The sequence below is a fragment of the Phyllostomus hastatus genome, unplaced genomic scaffold, assembly GCF_019186645.2.
Source record: "Phyllostomus hastatus isolate PE091 unplaced genomic scaffold, TTU_PhHast_1.1 phas_scaffold_60, whole genome shotgun sequence".
Taxonomy (NCBI): domain Eukaryota; kingdom Metazoa; phylum Chordata; class Mammalia; order Chiroptera; family Phyllostomidae; genus Phyllostomus; species Phyllostomus hastatus.
Genome location: NW_025334038.1, coordinates 2,262,384 through 2,277,699, shown reverse-complemented (window position 1 = coordinate 2,277,699; position 15,316 = coordinate 2,262,384). Strand labels below are relative to the sequence as shown.

General features: G+C 36.6%; 1 protein-coding gene across 4 annotated transcripts in view; it reads left to right on the top strand.

The window, feature by feature from the left end:
• Positions 1-15,316, top strand: part of PTPN4 (protein tyrosine phosphatase non-receptor type 4) — a 288,687-nt gene that overhangs the window by 176,253 nt on the left and 97,118 nt on the right. For all 4 annotated transcript variants that reach the window (XM_045825868.1, XM_045825866.1, XM_045825867.1 and 1 more), the window contains one exon: positions 3,103-3,191. In XM_045825868.1, the coding sequence (XP_045681824.1) occupies positions 3,103-3,191 (89 nt within the window). The remainder of the gene's footprint in view (positions 1-3,102; positions 3,192-15,316) is intronic.

Sequence of the window (15,316 nt, the reverse complement as noted above, 5' to 3'; positions counted from 1 at the left end):
TTCTTTTGTCAGACATGAAAAAGGAATGAAAACACCATTAACAAAACATGCAATTAATGGGTAGACAAAACACATTGTGTAACTGGCTTGACAAGAAACAGAAGAGTTTTACTAGTTAGAGTAGGGGAAATAATGGGGTAGGATAGTTGTTTAAAGGTCGTCAATGCCTAACTGAATAATCATAATATTTTCCTGTAGGTGATAGAGATTCATTCATTCCACAAAATGAGTATAAGGCACTTTTCTGCGATTATGAAGGGCAAAACAAAGGTCCGATGCTTTGCTACTTAGAGTCTAGTGAAGAAAAGAAAAAAGAAACAGATTAAACAAGTCAATTTATGGCACAGTATTAAATAGTAAGTGATAAGAGGAAAAGCAGAGTAAGGTATTTAAAATAAAGTCATCACCATACATTTTGTGTACATCGAATTAATAGCATTTGTGTCCATGAAGCACAAGTAGTTGTCTTCTTCTTTTAGCATGTTTTATCTTGACTATCTCTGCCAGTACCTTGAGAACTGCCATTTCAGTCTAGATAGCTAAAATTTAAGAACTAGAGCCTCCTAGCAACCCCTGATTATGTTTTTTAATCATGCTTTTCTCCCAGTGTAGTAGCAGCTTGATTGATTTGTGTATTTGTTGAGTTTTTTGTATATCTTCAGTGGTATTGGTTCTGATGCAGACATTCTGGGAGTCCAGGAGCCTGAAGGTCCATGACCCACTGTGGGTTCTTGGCATTGTGCAGGAAAGAATTCAAAGACAAGCCAGCATTGAGTTTAAAATGTAAGTGAGTAAGGGGCAGGCTACTTCACATGCAGAGCAGCCCTCCTCCTTGGTGGGATTTACTTCTTTTACTGAGGCTCATTTAATCAAGTGGTAGGGCATGTAAGGAGGAGGAATATTCAAGATTTTTCCTGGAAAGAGGTGGGGACTTCTCAGAAGAACCTCATTAGCCACCTTGGGTCTTTATATGGGCTTTCCCTTTCTGATCATGGTGCAACCAGATAGGTTGTTTAGAATGCTAATGTATTGTATAATGAGGCTAGTGATTACCACAAATTGAAAACAGTAACCATGATGGATGGACCTGGTCTTCTGCAGGTTCTAAGCCATGAATTTGTCGAGTGTTGATCTTACTTCACTTGCTAGTGCCAGTAGCCCTTAATTGGTTACAGCCATTTTGCTCCATACCCTGTCTCAGTTCTGCTGAGGTCCTTGGTGATTCTTGGTTGTATACTACTTTTATGTTTGTGATCCCTACTACACTTGGCTGTGGATGATGTTTGCCTTCACTATAGCCTGCCTCAGATGACAGTGGAGGAAGAAACGACTATATTACCAGATAGAATGTGACTATAATCACATTTCAGTTTGGGGTTCTCCATCCTTTTTGGGGATTACTCTTAATCCCTGTCCCTAAATAACAAGAATATCCAACTTGCTGCTTTAGACAGGCTGCATACACTTCCATGTCTTATAGCTCAGTCTACATGGGGCCGGATTGTAGGGTTGGTAAAAGTTAATCACCTTAAGTGCTCCCTTTCTGATGACCCTGACAGTAATTTGAGGTATCCCTTTATTTTTTTTCTTACTTGTCTCTGAACTTTTGTCCATTAACTTTTCTGCTCTTTCCAGCTCCATGTAGAACTTTTTCATATATGTAGTTTGAGCTATGGTTTTCTGTAATTTTTTTCTCTCCATAGAACTGATTTTATCCTCTTTGTATCTTTACAAATTCCTTAAAATGTCTGGTGCCTTGATTATATACCTTCAGCTGTTACAGATTCTTCTGTTTCATGTACTCTGATGTTTTAAGATTGGGAGCAGGGCCCTGGCTGGCGTAGCTCAGGGGATTGAGTGCAGGCTGCGAACCAAAGTGTCGCAGGTTTGATTCCCAGTCAGGGTACATGCCTGGGTTGCAGGCCATGACCCCCAGCAACCGCACACTGATGTTTCTCTCTCTCTCTCTCCCCTCCTCCCTTCCCTCTCTAAAAGTAAATAAATAAAATCTTCAAAAAAAAAAAGATTGGGAGCAGAAGAGTAATAGTAGCATATATTAAGTCTGCCATCTTTTAGGCTTAATCTGCCAATTGATGACCTTTAAAAAATCATTTAAGATTGTAATAATAATGTACAGTGTTTCTGGTTATTGTTAAACAAAATGAGCAGCCAGAAATATTAGCATACACTGTTGTGTTTGGCCTTATTATGTATTATCCTACCTGACAGGTTAATTTAATAAGGTCCTATTTAATTCAAACTTATTGAAACTACATTTTAAAGGTTTTTCTTTTCCTAGGGAGACAATTATAGAATCTTGATTCTGTTTTCATCTATTCTGTCTTTGTGAGCAAATGAAGAGTAGGGGGTAAAAAAAGCGTTATTGCTATATTGGTTTAAGGATAGAATGTTTCAAGTCAAGAAGCAAAAACTATTTCAAGGTTGATTAGCATCTGAAAAGTATTTTGATTCTACTCATTTTTCTCAATAGTGCACGTTAGCTATTCAAGTCAGCATGAAAACTCTTAGTCTTCAAAGTGTAACTCAAATTTTCTTCTCTGGAGTCTTCTAAACTCTACAACAAGTGTTCCTCACCTTGTACTTTCATGATGTTTTTATTGTATTATATGAGTTATAGGAGTTTTCATTATATTGGAAACAGTGTTTTATTTCAGGTTGCCTTTCACCAGTCTCTGAATTCCTCCATGTTTTATCACCTTTTGCAATCACAGCATTATATTTCCACAGTAAATATGGGCTTTATATGGGGAAAGCCCATAGTGATTGGAACATAATTTTAGGAATGTTAAGGATGGATACTAACTCATCATTCTAATTTCCTGTCCCGAAGAGTCAGCCCCAGTTATAAACTACGGGAAATTCTTAGATCATAATGACTTTTAATAATGCAGCATTTAAGTTTGAAGTTTGTCCTTTATTTTTATCAGGTAACAATTACCATATAGTCTATAAATATGCAATTATTTGCTGCCTTTGAAAATGCCTCATTGTTTAAAAAACAATAAACTAATCCTGATTTTAAAATATATTTTTAACAGCTAAAGCCCAGTATTTTAGATTTGTCATTTTCTTTTTTTGAAGGATCAAAGTAACAATGAAATTATGATTGGAGTAATGTCAGGAGGAATTCTGATATATAAGAACAGGGTACGAATGAATACCTTTCCATGGTAAGGACTTCCATCAATACTTTTGCTGTTTTATATTACTAATATTATAATTCATATTAAAGAAAGTGGCTGTTCAAGCATATTACTGTGTGATTCAAATTTATTTCACTTAAAAATCTACCAAAAGATAACAGAATAATTGAATTATTTATTTCAAAAATTGCTTAACTTCTAAAAAGTATTACTTTATGAATTTTTCTCTTAGAGAATCTCTAAATTTGTACTGTAATCTAATAGCTATCATGTTTATTGTTTTGCACCATGCTAATGGCTTTAAATACAGTAGTTCATTTAAATGCATTCAGTGAGGTACTGGTTTTTTAGTCAAAACATGGATGGGTATGGTTGCTGCAACAAATACCCAGTATTACAGTGACTTAAATTAGTGCTAAGAAATTATAGTGGCTCGATGGGGTATAAAACCCCTGTTTCTGTATGTTTGTTTTTGTCTTAGTGCTCTACTGTCCATAGCATATTATCCTTGTCCTCATTGTCTAAGATGTCTCGTCCACTGTCACTTCCGTATCCTAGAATAAAGAAAAAGGAAAAGTAGCATCTGCCACTTCCCTTTAATGAGAATAACATGAAAATCACATTTGCCATATTTCTTGTATATATATATGTATCATGTAATAACTCGGGTTTTTAGAAATAAACACAATGATTTTCATTAGGAAAAGAAACAAAATACAAAATAACTTGTATTTTGGTCTCTATAGTATAGCTCTTAAAATATTTAGTACTTATTTTTCAATATCTATGATTTTGACTTAATAGGTTTTTGTAGTTAGTCACTTTAATATACTATAATAGAACTATGATAACTGACAGAAGTAATTATTTTACAATTTCCTATAGGTCATAAGAGCATGAATCATAAAGTAAAAAATTAGTGAAATGAAACAAAAAATTAAATACCTTTGTTTTTTAAAAGACATTCTAAAGATGATGGGAAGACAGTTTTTTTAAAAATATATATATATTTGATAAAGGATTCATCAAAAATGTATAAAGAACCCTTATAGCTCAGAAGGCAGCCTGATTTTAAAAATAGGCAAAATATTCAAATAGACACATTCACCAATGAAGATATACAGGTGGCCAATAAGCACATGAAAAGATGCTCAGTCATCAGTGAGATGCAAATTAAAACAATAGTGAAGTCTTCATTTATACCCACTGGAGGAGCTCCAATGAAAAAGAATGACAGTGCTAATAAGTGATAACAAGGAAGCAGAGCACCTAGAAATATCATACATTGCTGCTGGGAATGCAAACTACTACACCAACTTTGGAAGAGTTGACAGTTTCTTTAAAGTTAAACAGAGCCTTGGCTGGTGTGGGTCAGTTGTTTGGAGCATCATCCTATATACCAAAAGGTGACAGGTTCGATTCCCAGTCAGGGCACATTCCCAGTCTACCTACCTATCTTTCTTCCTCTCCAAAATCAGTGAAAAAAAATCTTCTTGCATGAGGATAAATAATAATAAGAAGAAGAAGAACAATAATAATAATAAAGTTAAACATAGATTTGCCATATAATCCATAAGTTTTATTCCTAGATATTTATCCAAGAGAAATGAAAACATAAGTTTACATAAAGATTTATATACTAATGTTCATAACTAAATTATTCATAACAGCACAAAACAATTCCAAATGTCCATCAGCTGATGAAAGGACAAGCAAATGATGGTATATGTACACAAAGGAGAAGTGTTCAGCAATTAAAAGACATGAACTATTGATAACTAAACCATATGGATGACCCTCATCCATCCACAAACCATTATGCTGATTATTAGAAGTTAGACACAAAAAACTGTTTCTATCTATATGAAATTCTAGAAAACATAAATTATGGATACAGCAGACCAATGGTTGCCAGAGACTGAAAACAGAAGGAGGCAATTGACTCTAAAGGGCAGCAGGTCAACATTTTCAGGTGGTGGAAATGTTAAATGATGAGTTTGGTGGGTGGAAATTATATAATCCAAAACATTTGTCAAAATTCATTAACTTGTTCTCCTATGATTGGTATATTTCATTGTATATATAAATCATACTTCTACATAGCTCATAAAAGAAAACTAAAGATCAGTTAGTGTTTCATGTCACATCTTCTAAATGCTTCCTATGTAATTTAAATTGCTATGTTTAAAGAGGAATATAAAACAATTCAATACATGGCTTATGCCTAAAAGTGGATACATAAAAATTCATTATAAAACACAATAAGAAGTTTTAATAGATGTGCATCTTTATGTTTATGATTTTACTAAAGACAGTTTTTTTAAATACTTTTTTTCTTAATCCTCATAAGAGGACATTTTTTTCATTGTTTTTAGAGAGAGAGGAAGGAGGAAAGAGGGAGAGACACATGCATGTGAGAAACATTGATTGGTTGCCTTCCACACATGCCCTGACTGGGGATCAAATCTGCAACCTAGGTATGTGCCCTGACCAGGGATCAAACTCACAGCCTCTCAGTTTATGTGATGCTGCTCCAACCCATTGAGCCACACAGGCCAGCGCAATACTTTTTATATTATTATTTTATATTTTATATAAATGTGAAAATCAGAAATTTTTTTCAGATTATGTGAGTTAAAATAACATGATAATCTAATTTTTCTGTATTGTCAAAATTCTATATTTTATACACATTCCTTTATTATTAAATAGTGATTCTAGAAGAGTGGCAAGTTCTTTTAGAAACACAAAGGATACAGTGTTTCTAGGAAAATTTTAATGGCCCTGTAATATTTGAGATGGCCTTTAAAGGATAAATTAAATTTTCCTCTGTGAAAAGAAAGTATAAAAGAAACGTGTGTAGAGGGTTCAGTTGGTGAATTCAGGATAGAGGTACCAAGTGTGTTCAGAAACCTACTGATTAGAAAGGACATGGCAAGTTGAAGAAATATTGGGCTATTTTGTTTGGTTTTTCCTTCAGTTTTCATCATTTAGTATACAAGCAAGAGAACAAGAATTTAGGAATGTGATGCTTAAGAAAGAAAATAGGGTTCAGATTATGAAGGATCTTGTGTATTCTATAAGCTCAGGAGTTGGTATATTATTTTATTGGTAAATATGCTTGGAGCTGGCTTAATGTTGAGAAATAGATACTTCCAAATCTTTATCATAAATTTCGGTTAGAAAAAAACAGGGGCATGAGTGTTTAAGATATTCATTGGAAAACCTTACATAATGTTCATTTTAAATTTTATTTTCATAAAATTAAGCTAAGTACATGGGATTGAAAGTTCATTGTTTTTCTTTTTTAATATATTTTGTTGATTATGCTATTACAATTTTCCCACTTCCCCCCTTTATTCCCCTCTATCCTGCACACCCACTCCACCCGCATTCTCCCCTTTAGTTCATGTCCATGGGTCGTACATATAAATTCTTTGACTTCTACATTTCCTATACTTTTCTTAACCTCCCCCTGTCTGTTTTCTACCTACCATATATGCTACAAATTCTCTGTGTCTTTCACCCTCTCTCCCCTCCTACTCACCCACTGATACCCCTCCATGTTATCTCCATTTCTGTTCTTCTCTTCCCGTTCTAGTTGTTTGTTTTTGTTTTGTTTTTGCTTTTGTTTTAGGTTTGGTTGTTAATAACTGTGAGTTTGTTGTCATTTTGCTGTTCATATTTTTTATCTTTTTCTTAGATAAGTCCCTTTAACATTTCATATAGTAAGGGCTGAGTGATGATGAACTCCTTTAACTTGACCTTACCTGGGGAGCACTTTATCTGCCCTTCCATTCTAAATGAAAGCTTTGCTGGATAGAGTAATCTTGGATGTAGGTCCTTGCCTTTCATGACTTGGAATACTTCTTTCCAGCCCCTTCTTGCCTGCAAGGTTTCTTTTGAGAAATCAGCTGAGAGTCTTATGGGCACTCCTTTGTAGGTAAGTGTCTCCTTTTTTCTTGCTGCTTTTAAGATTCTCACCTTATCTTTAATCTTGGCTAATGTAATGATGATGTGCCTTGGTGTGTTCCTCCTTGGGTCCAACTTCTTTGGGACTCTCTGAGCTTCCTGGACTTCCTGGAAGTCTATTTCCTTTTCCAGATTAGGGAAGTTTTTCTTCATTATTTTTTCAAATAAGTTCTCAATTTCTTGCTCTTCCTCTTCTTCTTCTGGCACCCTTATGATTCGGATGTTGGAATGTGTAAAGTTGTCCAGAGGTTCTTAAGCAAGCCTGTCCTCATTTTTTTGAATTCTTGTTTCTTCACTCTGTTCTGGTTGACTATTTATTTCTTCCTTTTGCTCCATACCATTGATTTGAGTCCTGGTTTTCCTGCAGTCACTGTTGGTTCCCTATGAACATTTTCCTTTATTTTACTTTTCATATCCTTCATTTTTTTCTCTAATTTGTGACCAAAATCAACCAATTCTGTGAGCATCCTAACTACCAGTGTTTTGAAGCCTGCATCTGATAGGTTGGTTATCTCTTCTTTGCTTAGTTATATTTGTTCTGCGGATTTGATCTCTTCCTTCATTTGGGCCATTTTTTTTGTCTTGGTGTGCCTGTTATGTAGTAAGGGGCAGAGCCTTAGGTCTTCACCAGGTCAGGGCAACCCACATCACTGTGTTGTGGTGCTCTATGTGGGGGAGGGCTCCAAAAGGGAACAGTGCCACTTGGTTGGCTCTCTGCTGGTTTTCAGTCATTTCCCCTGCTACCCACAATCAAATAGGGCCCTTCTGGTGCTGATTACCATGTGGGTGGGTTTGTATGCATTCTAGGACCTTGTGGGTTTCTCCAAAGAACTCTCCTATGAGGCTGGGAGTTTCTCCCACTGCTGCTTCAACCCCTGCAGGTTTTTTCAGTCAGTGGATTTGAGGCTTTATTTCCCTGTACTGGAACCCTGGGTTTTGTGGTCTATATTGCTCCCCAGTTGTTTCTCCCAGTTTATCTGCACGCAAATGTGGAGTCACCCAGTCCACAAGCCACCACCTTGCCTGCTCCACCAGACTCCTTGCCGCAAGTCCTCTCTACCCGGCTGCCCATCTCAGCCCCTCCTACTGGTCTGGATGAATGTTTCTTCTTTAACTCTTTGGTTGTTAGACTTCCATACACTTTGATTTCTGTCAGTTCTGGTTGTTTCTGTTTTTAAATTTGTTGTTATCCTTTTGGTGTGTGAGGAAGTACAGTATGTGTACGCCTCCATCTTGGCCAGAAGTCCCAGATTTAAAGTTCTTAAAGCTACTAAATTTACTTTATCCTGGAACATGAGTTTCTTGTCATCCTGACTACTCATAACAATACATACCATAACAAATACATTTATAAATATACCACAGGTAGCCATGATTTATGATCTAATATTAATTGATTTCTAAGGAAAATCATTAGGGTCAATGATAATCATTAAATATATGGCTTACTTTTTGTCCTTAAAACATGGATCTATTTTTACAAAAGCAATATACTTATTAATACTCTGTGTCAATAATTGAATCTAAAAAACATAGTTAAGTAAACAAGAAGAATAGAGACAGAATAATGGATACAAGAGTGTTTCGATGGTTGCCAGGTGGAAGGGTGTTTTTGGGAAATGTGTGAAGAGGTGAGGGGATTATGAAGTTCAGATAGGTAGAGAATAGCCATAGGGATGTAAAATACAGTGTAGGAAGGGGCGTAGCCAAAGAACTTGTACACATGAGCTATGGACCTGAACAATGATGGGGAGAATTGCCTGAGGGAGTAAGGGGTGCTGGGTGGAGGGGGTCAAAGGTGGAAAAATCAGGACAACTATAATAGCATAATGAATAAAATATAATTTAAAAAAATATTCCATGTGAATAAGTGACACATTACTTTCATCACCTGTATTAAGCTGGCGCTTATAGAATTGCCATTGCCTTTAAATTCATATTAGCAAAATATTTATTAAAAAATCACTTGACGAAACTGATGATTACAGCTCTAACATGGTATCATGTAGATTTCAGCTACTTCTATATTAATATTTAAAATAATATATTCAAGCCAAAATCTGAATGGTGGAATTAATGGAATTTCTACATGAATGAAGAGTTTAAAGTTGGAGGTTTTAGAACTGATAGTTCTATAACACCAAAGCAAGTAAAAAAATCACTCATGAATTTTAGTGTATTTTTATCTATAGCTTAGAACCCTGTAAGCTGGGTGTTATTAGCATTGTTTTTACAGATAAGGAATGAGAAATGACAGAGAGGTTGGTTTAAGGTTAAACAACTGGTAAGTATGATAAAGAACTTTAAATCCAGGTTTTTCAGATTCTAAAACACCAGTTTCTCACTTATCTCTTCTCTCAAAATTAGAGCTACATGTTGAAAAAGTAGTGTATCACATAGTAAATATGCTCTCTCCTATCTTCCCATGTATGGTTATCCTTGAATTATCTTATTCAGATTCATACTTTCAAAATGTTGAATAGTAATTTGGGGTTACTTGCATTCTGTAAATTGGATTTTGTTAAAATTAATGCTAATCAAAAAACAACATTAAACAAAATAAAGTGGGAAGAATAGAGTTCTGGTTCTCAGTCCAGCAGGCAAAGAATTTGGAAGTCGGACTTCTGGCAAGGTGGACGCAATGTACCTCCACGCACAACCAAGATTAGAACAACAACAATTTAGAGCTAGAATAACACCCAGAACTGACGGAGGATTTATCTGAATGGAAGTCGGATAGCCAAGAGGTTGAAGTAGACCCGTTCATCCAGACCGGTAAGAGGGGCGGAGAGAACGAGCCGAGCCGAGCCAGGCGGGCGCGGGTCGGCGGCGCACGGAGGTTGGGGAGAACTGGGCGCAAACTCGGCATGTAAGCCATCCGGGGCGCACAAGATTGCAGCGATGGATCCTGAGTACGCAAGCAGCGGCTGGCGGACCCAGTGAGACAGCGACTGTGGACCAGGGCAGAGCTCGCAACCCAGGATTCCAGAGAAGGGACTGAGATCCCAGGAGAACGGAACTACCGCGATGTTCCCTCCCGTCCCCGCTCCTGCTCCTGCCCTTGCCCCCACATACAACGTCACAATCTAGTGACTGGGGTGCCCAGCCCTGGTGAACACCTAAGGCTCTGCCCCTCACAGTATCAAGAGTGACCGGACAGAAAAAAAAAGGAGAGACATGTTTCCAACAGAAGAACAGATCAGTCCCCCAGGACTCATCCTTTTGAGCGACCAAGAAATAGTCAATTTATCAGATGCACAGTTCAAAACACTGGTGATCAGAAAGCTCACGGAATTGGTTGATTTTGGGTGCAAATTAGATGAAAAAATGCAGGTTACCATAAAAGAGATGAAGGAAGATACACGGAGGAGAGCCAATAGTGAAGGGAAGGAAACTGGGTCTCAAAACAATACAGTGCACCAGAAGGAAGAGAGAAACAACCAAGCAGAAAAGCATGAAGAAATAAGAATTCAAAAAAATGAGGAGAAGACTAGGAGCATCCAGGACATCTTTAAACGTTCCAACATCCAAATTATAGGGGTACCAGAAGGGGAAGGGGAAAAGCAACAGATTGAGCACGTATTTGAACAAATAATAAAGGAGAACTTCCCCAATCTGGCAAAGGAAATAGTCTTCCAAGAAATCCAGGAACCTCAGAGAGCCCCAAAGAAGTTGGACCCAAGAAGAAACACACCAAGGCACATCATAATTACATTAGCCAAGGTAAAAACGAAGGAGAGAATCCTAGAAGCAGCAAGAGATAAGGGGACAGTAACCTACAAAGGAGTTCCCATCAGACTGTCAGCTGATTTCTCCAAAGAGACCTTACAGGCAAGAAGGGGCTGGAAAGAAATATTCCAAGTCATGAAAGACAAGGAACTACATCCCAGATTGCTCTATCCAGCAAAGCTCTCATTTAGAATGGAAGGGAAGATAAAGTGCTTCTCAGATAAGGTCCAGTTAAAGAAGTTCATCATCACCAAGCCCTTATTTTATAAAATGCTAAAGGGACTTATCCGAGAAAAAAAGATGAAGAGAAAACATGTATAGTAAAAGGAAAGCAAACTCACAATTATTAACAACCACACCTAAAGCAAAACCAAAAGAAACTAAGCAAACAACTAGAACAGGAACAGAACCACAGAAATGGCGGTCACATGGAGGGTTAGCAACAGGGGGGTGGGAGGAGGAGAGAGGGGGAAAAGGTACAGAGAATAAGTAGCATGGAATGTAGGTTGAAAATAGATAGGGGGAGGGTAAGAATAGTACGGGAAATGTAGAAGCTAAAGAACTCATAAGTATGACACAGGGGCATGAACTAAAGGGGGGAATGTGGGTGGGAGAGGATGTACAGGGTGGAGGGGAGTGAAGGGGCGAAATGGGACAACTGTAATAGCATAATCAATAAAATATGTTTAAAAAATAAACCGAAAAAAAAGAAAAGAAAAAAAGAATTTGGAAGTCATCACTCCTGTCTTTACAAGAAAAAAAACAATCAGAAAACTGAAAATCGACAATTCTTTTTAGATCCCTCAGAGAATTAAGGACACAAGGCATATTGCAGTTCTGAAAACTGGACAGACAGATGAATATAAAGAATGACAGTTTATCACACTGTGGCTGAGGTCACTCAGTGGATTAAATGCTGGCCTGAGAACCAAAAGGTCTCTGGTTCAATTCCCTGTCAGGGCCCATGCCTGCGTTGCAGGCAACGTCCCCAGTTGGACGTGCCAAAGGCAACTGATTGATGTTTCTCTCACACATTGATATTTATTTCTCTCTTTCTCCCTACCTTCCCCTCTCTCTAAAAATGAAAAAAAATAAATAAAATCTTTAAAAAATCAATGACAGTTCATCAGGACTAGAAACTACTGCTGCAGCCAGCAACTGGTAGGAATACTTAAAGGGTAATTGACTAATTGCTGGAGACTGAGCAAAGACTAGCTTAAGAGATGAAAACTCTTGCAGTCTTGGCCTTAAGGAGGCCCCCAGGCTTCTGTAAGTTTTACTATCAGGTGCCCATAAGGTTCTCAAGGTGAAAATTGGAGAAAAATCTACTCATGCTCTGGAAGAGTTGGGGGTGGTAGTGCTGATAAACAGGGAAGTAACCATTCAAAATGTGCTCAGAGCTTTGTGTTCTCTCTTCTTTTAATCCTCCCCCCGAATTATACATTTGTTGATATTAGAGAGAGAGGAAGGGGGAGAGAGAGATAAAGAGAAATGTCACATACCCTGGTCCCTGAAACCTAGGTAATGTGCTCTGACCAGGATTCAAACCCACGATGTTTTGATTACAAGATGACACTCCAGCCAACTGAGCCACACCAGCCAGTGCACTTTTTGTTCTTTTTTGTAAAGGTCTGTCCTTAAGGAAATCTGTTTTATCAATATTCAACCAACATGGGGTTTCATCAGTAAGAGCCTAATCGAAGTAGGTGAAGGGAAATACCCATTTGTAGTTCCTTCTTTATTGTCTCTCCTAAGAAGGGGGTGACCTGAAAAGCACTGAAGGTCATAGCCAGGGGTCACTGGCCACTAAACTATTGAGACCTAATCATAGGATTAAAGAATGATGATTCCTCTTAACCCACACCTTACTACCATATCAATAGGTCTTTTGTATAACAGGGGATTATAACTTAAATAATTGGCTCAGACTACTTAAGAAGTAATCTCTAGGGCAACCCAGAGACAACAGGGGAGACAAAAAACAAAGATAGAAGAGGATATAGGCTCAAACACCTCACAAACTATTCTTTTAAGGAAGCTATAATTTGATTGCTTTAGTTTCTAAAAGAATTTATGTCCCAGAGCATCGTTGCAGATAATTTAGGAGTATGGATATTAGGGGAGTGTTATAGCTGGGTGTGCTTATTGAAAGACTGGGTTGATTGGTACCGTTGTCATTTTAGAATTACTGTGGGCTTATCCAAAGCTGTGCTTTCCTGAAGAGTGTCAGCAGATACTTAACACTGGGGATTGATTGGTGGGGTTAGAGTTCATGAAAATAATCCAACAAATAACAATAACAAGCTGTGGGTAATGGAAATCAGTATCAGAGTTATTGCAATATGGGTAGCATTCAGTTTCCAAAAAAAAAAAAAAAATTAAAAGGCATGCAAAGATGAAGAAAACTATGGCCCATAGACCAGAGAAAAAAGCAAGAAACAGTTACAAGAGTGTATGTGCTTAATAACAGAGTTTCCAAATACATGAGGCAGAAACTAAAGGAGAAATAGACACTTCTACAATCATATTTGAAGATGTGAGCATCTAAACAATCAATATGAAAACTAGACAATAATATCAGCTGGAGTAGATTTTAATACTACCAACTATCTTAACTTAATTGATATTTATGCACTAGTATACCCAACAACAGCAGAATACGTATTTTTTTCAAGTGCACATGGTGTGTTTATTAGGAGAGAAAATATGCTAAGCCATAAAGCAAGCCTAAATAATTTTTTTAAAGAGTTAAAACAGCCTAGGCCAGGTAGCTCAGTTGGTTAGAGCATAGTCCCCATACACCAAGGTTGCCTGCCCATTTGATCACCAGTCAGGACATATACAAGAATCAACTAAAGAATGCATAAAGTAAGTGGAACAACAAATTGCTCAACCTCAAGCTCTCTCTATGTCTCGCTCTTTCTTTCCCTCCCTCTTCACTTATCTTCTCCCTCCCCCTCTCTCCCACCCTCACACCCTCTCCCTCTTCATCTCTTTTCTCCCTCCATTTCTTCCTTTCTAAAATCAATCAATAAGTAAAAGTTTTAAACTTTAAATCATGTGGGGTATATTCTTTGATGACAGTGAAATTAAATTAGAAATCTATAACAATCAGATTACTAAAAAAATCAAAAGACTTACTAATAAATATTTCTAAATAAATCATGAGTCAAAGAGAAAAACATCACAAGACAAATTAGAAATAGCTTTAACAGAAATGAAAAATATAACATGAGATTTTTGAGAATGCAGCAGAAGTGTTTTGAGGAAATTTTAAAACTTAAATATGTATATTCAGTGAAAAAAATCGAAGATCAGTTGTCTTGAGTTCTCATCCTAAGAAATTAGAAAAATAAGAACAAGTATATCTCAAAGTGATAGAAGGAAGAAAAGTAATTAAATATAAAGTGAACACAAATAGAGAAAAATTAATGAAAGTCTGTGGTTACACTGACAGAAAGAAGATTTAAGCAATGATATCAGGAATGAAAGAGGGAACTTCACTACAGATCCTACAGACGTTAAAAGCATAATAAAAGAATGCTATGAACAGATTTGAATATCACAAATGCATTCACAACCTAGATTAAATGGGCAAATTCCTTGAAAGACTGAATGAACAAAAGTAAATGAAGAAATAGAAATTTTGAATACTCCTGTATTAATTAAATCAACTTGTAATTAAAAACCTTTTGACCTGCAGAACTCCCTTGTCAATTTAATCAAACATTTAAGGTAAAAGTAATAAGAATTTTATATAATGTCTTTTAGAAAATAAAGGAGGAAGATATTCCTTCCTAATAATTAGATATTCCATCTAATTATTACCTTAATTCTAGCACCAAAGACCTCACAAGATGAATAGTTACTTATGAACATAGATGCAGAAATCCTTAATAAAACTTATCCAAATTAAATTCAATAATAGATAAAAATAATAATTTATTGAACCGAATAGAGGTTATTCCAGGTTGTTTTAACATTTGAAGATCAATTAAGTACATTTAGCTTTATTATTATAATGAAGAAAAACCACATGATTGTTTCAAGAGGATGCAGTAAGAGAAATTGACAAAATTAAACATACATTCATAATTTTTAAAATTTAACTAATTATGTAAAAGGGCATTTTGAACCCTGGCCAGTGTGGCTCAGTTGATTGGAATGTCATCCTGTAACCAAAAGGCTGCAGGTTCAGTTTCCAGTCAGGGCACATACCTAAGTTGTGGGTTCCATTCCTAGTCCAGCACAGCACATACAACCCCTGGTGCAGATGCATACAATCCCCAGTCAGGTTATCGATTCTCTGATCCAGGCATGTATGGGAGGCATCTAATCGATGCTTCTCTCTCACATAGATGTTTCTCTCTCTCACTTTCTCTCTAAAAGCAATGAAAAAAAAGTGTCCTTAGGTGAGGATTAAAAAATAATAATAATAAAACATAAAAGGA